The 6,000-nt window shown below is 38.6% G+C and overlaps 1 protein-coding gene across 4 annotated transcripts in view; it reads right to left on the bottom strand.

Moving 5' to 3' along the window:
- Nucleotides 1-679: 679 nt before the first annotated feature.
- Nucleotides 680-6,000, bottom strand: part of NPNT (nephronectin) — an 89,375-nt gene continuing 84,054 nt past the window's right edge. For all 4 annotated transcript variants that reach the window (XM_054990194.1, XM_054990196.1, XM_054990195.1 and 1 more), the window contains one exon: nt 680-3,703. In XM_054990194.1, coding sequence (XP_054846169.1) covers nt 3,608-3,703 — 96 coding nt within the window. In that variant the 3' untranslated portion in view covers nt 680-3,607. The remainder of the gene's footprint in view (nt 3,704-6,000) is intronic.

The following is a 6,000-nucleotide window of genomic DNA, read 5'->3' as shown; positions in this document are numbered from 1 at the left end:
ATGACTGGCAGTTCAATGTGAAAATTATCTCTATTGAAAAGCTTAGGGGAAGTGAAACAGAAAGAAGTTACATCTGTGTGGTATAATATTTGTGATTCACATGATACAGCTGTGGTCAAGTGATGAACAACTCTGAAGTCCAATCTTCCAGAGGACACTGCAGCCAGGAAAATTAACACACTATGACAAGAAACAACTAGTGTATAAATTGCTCTTTGAGGAATTAAGCACTAAATGTATATAACAGGACACTGAGGGGTCTCTCTGAGATGTTGAGAGCATCTTAAACTATGTCAGATGTCACTAGTGTAATGAGCTTTGTTTCCATGCTGTCAAGATGCAGCAAACATGGCCTTTTGGCCTCTGTGTTTGGTTTAGTCTCTAAAGGAATCCAGCCGCAGAGTTAATGATGCACATCAAAGAAACTGGGGAAAGGGCTGACTATCGAATGGTGGTTATTTAACCCTTTTTTTGATGAAAACTTACCTCTGTCAACAATGGGAATAAGATTATGCTAGGTTTAGAATGTTTCTGAACTAGTCAGTCCATTTCTTTCAGAGAATGGATGCCACCTTAACAACCAAGTATTTGTTAACTGAACTGTGTTTGCCATCACTTTTAAAAGAAAACTGACAAAACTGACTAAAAGAAAACAATTGACAATCTTGATCAACGTCTGTAAATTTACAAAGATATCTTTATTTTGAGTCAGTTTGGGGAGGGAAGTCAAACAGTTATTTAAAAGCACATTAAATTATTAGCCAGTAAGATGTCCTACAGTACGTTCGATAATGTGTTCCTTTTGAACTTAGTGCAATATAGTCTTGTTGGCACAACAAAAGAGTATTTTCTTCAAGAAGCAGCTGTACCCATCTCCCTCCTCCCCATGCTCACTACAGCTTTGCTGGGGGGTGGTGGTAAGGGGGTTTACACTGTGGATACAACAAGGGAGGAAGGGAATTCCCCTGCACCACTTCCCAGGTTTTCAAAGCTGCCATATGGGGCCACTAATTATTTCTTTTTAAAAAGTGAGATAGATCCTACTCAAATATCTCCCTTGACATATCTACTTTGGCCCCAAGACTACAATCAAGAACACAAACTTCTGATGGCAAGATCATTTGCCCTATTGGGCCCAAGAAAAATACACATTTTAATACTGCCAGTATATTATTAAGTCCATGAACATAAAAGTGGCCACCCTCTGGAAAACACATGACTAGCTTTCTGTAACCACAAAGCTTTTTGAATTTCATCCTTCCCCTAACTCAAACGATCAGCCAAGGCTCTACGATTAGGCTTGGTCATCATTGTTCCTTAGTTCAAAGAACTGTTTCTTATTCGAGATTAAAATGTAGAGTTCCTACATTTTATGTGATGCACCACTGCTGCAGAAAGCAAATTTAATTTATTACAATAACCATATATTCTAATAAGGTATAGCTCACGTTCGGACCAACGCAAAGCATCCTTTCCTTACGATCTTATATATTCTCTTCAGGGGAAACCCTTTCTGTGAAGTGAACAGCTTTTGCAACTTGATACAAAATCAGATGACGATGATGATGCAGTCTGCAAAGAGGAAGAATCAAAAGTCCCAGTGTCCAAGGCATGCAGTATGCATTTGTGAGAATCTAAAGCAATTCTAGATTGTGGTTGATATCAAGGTATCTGTCATTAGAAGACTGAAGTGGAATATGTTACTTGATTTCAGTCAGATACATTTAACAGAAGACACACTGAGACAACACACGCATATTACTGGCTTAAATACAAAACAAAAGGAACTGGGTCTAGTCTTTGAGCACAATCCTGCAAACGTTAATCACAGCTAATTCGTAGTAAAATCAAGTGGACTTCAGTTAGGTGCAACTAAATCCCATTCAGTTTCTTTCAATGGAAAAGAGTCGTGACTAAATTTTGCAGGATGATGCCCATTGTCATTAATCCACACGGTAAAATTTTAATAGTGTGCCCCTATAACAAATCAACATTCAATTGCAGCTATACCTTTAAAAAAAAATCTTAAAATATAAAGATGGTATTTGGTCTAAGAAAAAAATCTTATTATAAAGAAAAATAAAATCTATTTTGACCATTTCCAATAGCACTTGAACCAGTACAGTTTATAATTACAAAACTTAATTGGATTGAAGTCCTACAAAGCTATGTGTGCATAAGTGGAAGGACTCTGCAGACATCCACAGTTGTTTCTGACACTTCTACTACAGCTGCGCAGGCAAGCTGCAGTTAAAAAAGCAACTGAAGGCCTTGAGTCGAAACTTTAAACTCTCCTGTGTGCAGCACCCTTATGATGCATACCTTGGATAATAAAAACAAAACATTAAGAAACTGATAAATACCGTCCGAATCTAATGACACTGTTAACTATGAAGGATTTGTTGCTTCTGAGAATCAGAGCAACGAACATCACATGGCTGCATGGCTCATCCTACTACAACTTTCAGTAGTCTCTTCCTGCTGATGCAGCTCAGGCCGAGCATCTGCACAGGAGCGTCTTTCAAAGCAGACCCAAGCAAGGAGAAGGTTGGAGCCACACATTGATGTAAAAGCACCTAAACAACAGCTGGATATCTGCCTACTACAGCCTATATTCAGAGTGGCCAATAATTCTTGACCCAGGACTATTCATTTACTTGTGGCATCTGCTGGGAAGGCACACAGCTTTCCTTGCCATGTGGCTGTTAAAAAGAGCACCCTGTGAGGCCAGGATTTGCTATTGCTTCCCATTACGAGTGATCTTTTCCTCTTCAGGCAGAAAACCGCTAGATTTGAATAAACCGAAGCTAGTATCTAGCCTGCCATCACACTCACTTCTACATGAAGAACATTCTGCCTTTGTTGATGAGCGGTTACTCCGCAAGCATATACAATAACCTGGTGATTTAGCGACCAAAAATTAAGCAATTAGCTGTTAATGAGGTGGCAAAGAGGTTGTGATGAGATTATACCCTCCATAGTGGGTTTGTGGGTTATAGACTACGTTAGGCATGCACAGCTGCCATTTATCTTACAACTAGATTTTGTAAATACACAACACATATAAATACATTAATAACCGTACACATTTATACAGAACACAGCACTACCAATATTAAGGGATGCAGAGCCTACTCTATCATAACGGCCTCTTGTTAATAAGGAATAAATGCTATGTTTTATATATATTTATATATATATATATATAAACACACCCTTCTTTAAAAGTGAATGGCAATAGAACAATCGAAGCTCAAGTCTAAGCCTGAGTTAGTTTCAGTTGGTGGAGATGAACCAGTTCCACTGTCAGCAAAATGGAAAACGCACTGATGCAACTGCTCATTGTACCAAAGACTCCTTTTGATGATGCCTAACTACAGTTTGTTCTTCTTCATGAAGGACATTGATATTATTTCCACATGTACATGGAAAACTCTTAATGGAAATACCCAATATTACTTCGCCCTTTAAAAAAAATTACGTTATTTATACGGAGGTTCAATGGATCTCACAATGCACACGAATGAGAGAAGTAGTCATCAGCCCACTGGCTCTCACATCGAAGAGGCATGGAAAAATATAGTCTTTTGAGAGTCTGTCTGTACCACTAGTGATCTTGGGAACAAAGGCCTCTCCTCAAGCTTACATCATCCAATCCAATTTCACCGGTTCTTCCTTTTCCTTTCTCACCTTTGAAAATAACCTGGAGAAAGAAGGTGTTTAAAGAAGGTAAGTGATAACCATGAACAAACAATATTCCCAAAACTTAACCAGTACAAATCTTAGAAGGCTTGTATTCCCGGTTTTTGTCTAGGATGGCATATACACTGATAGTTTTAAATGAAAATTAAAAGGTTTCACGTCTGCTTTCTTTCCCATAGTCCAGTGTTTCCTGACCTTTTTCCCATGAAAGAACCCCTAAATTACTTTTTCAAATCCCAAGGAACCCCTACCTTTGAAAACGTTTGCAGGCCAGAAGATGGCAGGGAAGAGTACAATTCAGTAACTTATCTTGATAATAAAGTTATTTGTAAAGGTAGACAGACAGACAGACAGACTGACAGACAGAGTGTGTGTGTGTGTGAGAGAGAGAGAGAGAGAGAGAGGGAGAGAGAGAACTTATATCATAAGAAAAAAGTGAAGCCTTAATTACAGTTCAAGGGATACTTGGACTGCATAAAGGCACTTATTCATGGTTCTCGGCCAGTGGATTTTGACACAATTTACAGGTTAATATCACCACGAAACCCAAGGCTGAACTGAGGGCAATACCCTGTTTCTGTCTCATTGCTGCGAATGCAAAGGCATTTGCAGTGTAAATGGAGCCTCCACAGGGAGACTTCCTCCAATTCAATCTCCTGCCTGCCATTCCCTACCCTTTTGCCACTAGTGGGCTTTGCTATGCTTTTCTTAAGTTATTGGTAAGTATCAGTAAACTTACTATAGATAATTTTTTAAAGTCAAAAAGCCCACCAGAGATAGTTGAGGGAAAATGGCAAATGGGAGGTGCTTACACAAGGGAGGGTAGCATCTTCCCATCCTCACTTTCCCCAAACCTGCTTTCAGCACAATCTTCCAGGAAATATTGTACCAAAGTAGGGAGAAATGATCACGCAAAAGCCAAAATAAAAATCACTGAGTTTAGGATAGGTGGCAACGATTCCTTTCCATGAGATGGAACAAGACTTCTCACTTAGCAGAATGGGTCATTAAGATCCAGCTCAATCATCCCATTAAATATATCAACTGCAACAGACAAATATGAAAACAAAACACTCCCCCCCATTAAAAATCAAGTCAGCAGTAAAACAATATAAACTAGTAATTTACACACAGATTATAGCTAGGAAGAGAGGAAGAAATCTGACACGAAAAGAAACACACACATATACATAAATCTGACTTTGGTACAGTACGGAAAACAGTTTATGAGTCTTCTCAGAGAAAACAAGAGTATCATGATAATTTAATACTTTTGCATACATATACATTTGATTCTTATAAGAATATATTTGTATTTTTAAATGTAAGGTTTTGCTTTTACTAACACTGCCTACTACCAGTGTCTACAGACTACAGCAATCTGTTATATACTTCCATCAGTCTTCTCGGAAAGGGTCTATCAGACATAGTTACTGTCATCTACTAAATTTGGTTTTTAAATATGATGGCTCCTTTTTTTATTCCCGATAGTGGCATCTGGACACATGCTGTTTCACTGAGACATCCACTTCCTACAAAAATTAATTATTCCCAACAGTGATCAAGTGGAAAGCCATTTTTGAAGCAGGATAGGAATGGTATTTGTGATAACTGGGTAACACATGGCTCACAGACAGCCACGTGTGCCTGTTAAAATTGAAGGACTTGTTTTCATCCAACATTCTTGGAAGATAAAAATATTGAAAGAGCTTGATAGATTCCATAACAGTAACTGAATTCACTCCAACTGCAGCTCACTATAGAAACAATTAGAAGTTATGCTCATCTTCCTTTACCAATTTGTTAAGAGTTGAGAGTGACCAATGTCTACTATGATGGGATAATTTAGGCTTGACTGAACCCTGTTTTCATGTGTTTCTGCCATGTATTGTAATCTCATTTCATGTTATGTATAGAGATGGGCATGAACTAGAAAAAAAACAAACCATGTGGTTCGTCAAATTTCATGAACCACGAACCACGAACTTTCACGAACCTGCCCCTGGTGAGTGCAAAAAGTTCAAGTTTTCCAGGTCCTACCTCTACAGCTGCCATTTCCCTGCCCTGTTTCTGCAGCAGCCTTTTCATCCCTCCATTACTGCTGGCTTTTTTTTTGTTTTTTGTTTTAAATGGGCTATTGCATATCACCATAATGTTATAACAAGCTGTGTATCAGGTCCTCTGAATTCCCAGTTTTCATTTTTAAAAAGGTAAGGCCTCTACAGTGTGAAGCTCCATTGGAGAACAGCAGCAATGAGGAAACTACACCAGCCTGAGGAGAACCCCCTTGAGGCTCTT

Source organism: Eublepharis macularius, chromosome 10 (genome assembly GCF_028583425.1).
Source record: "Eublepharis macularius isolate TG4126 chromosome 10, MPM_Emac_v1.0, whole genome shotgun sequence".
NCBI classification, from domain to species: domain Eukaryota; kingdom Metazoa; phylum Chordata; class Lepidosauria; order Squamata; family Eublepharidae; genus Eublepharis; species Eublepharis macularius.
This window is presented reverse-complemented; position numbering and strand designations above follow the sequence as displayed.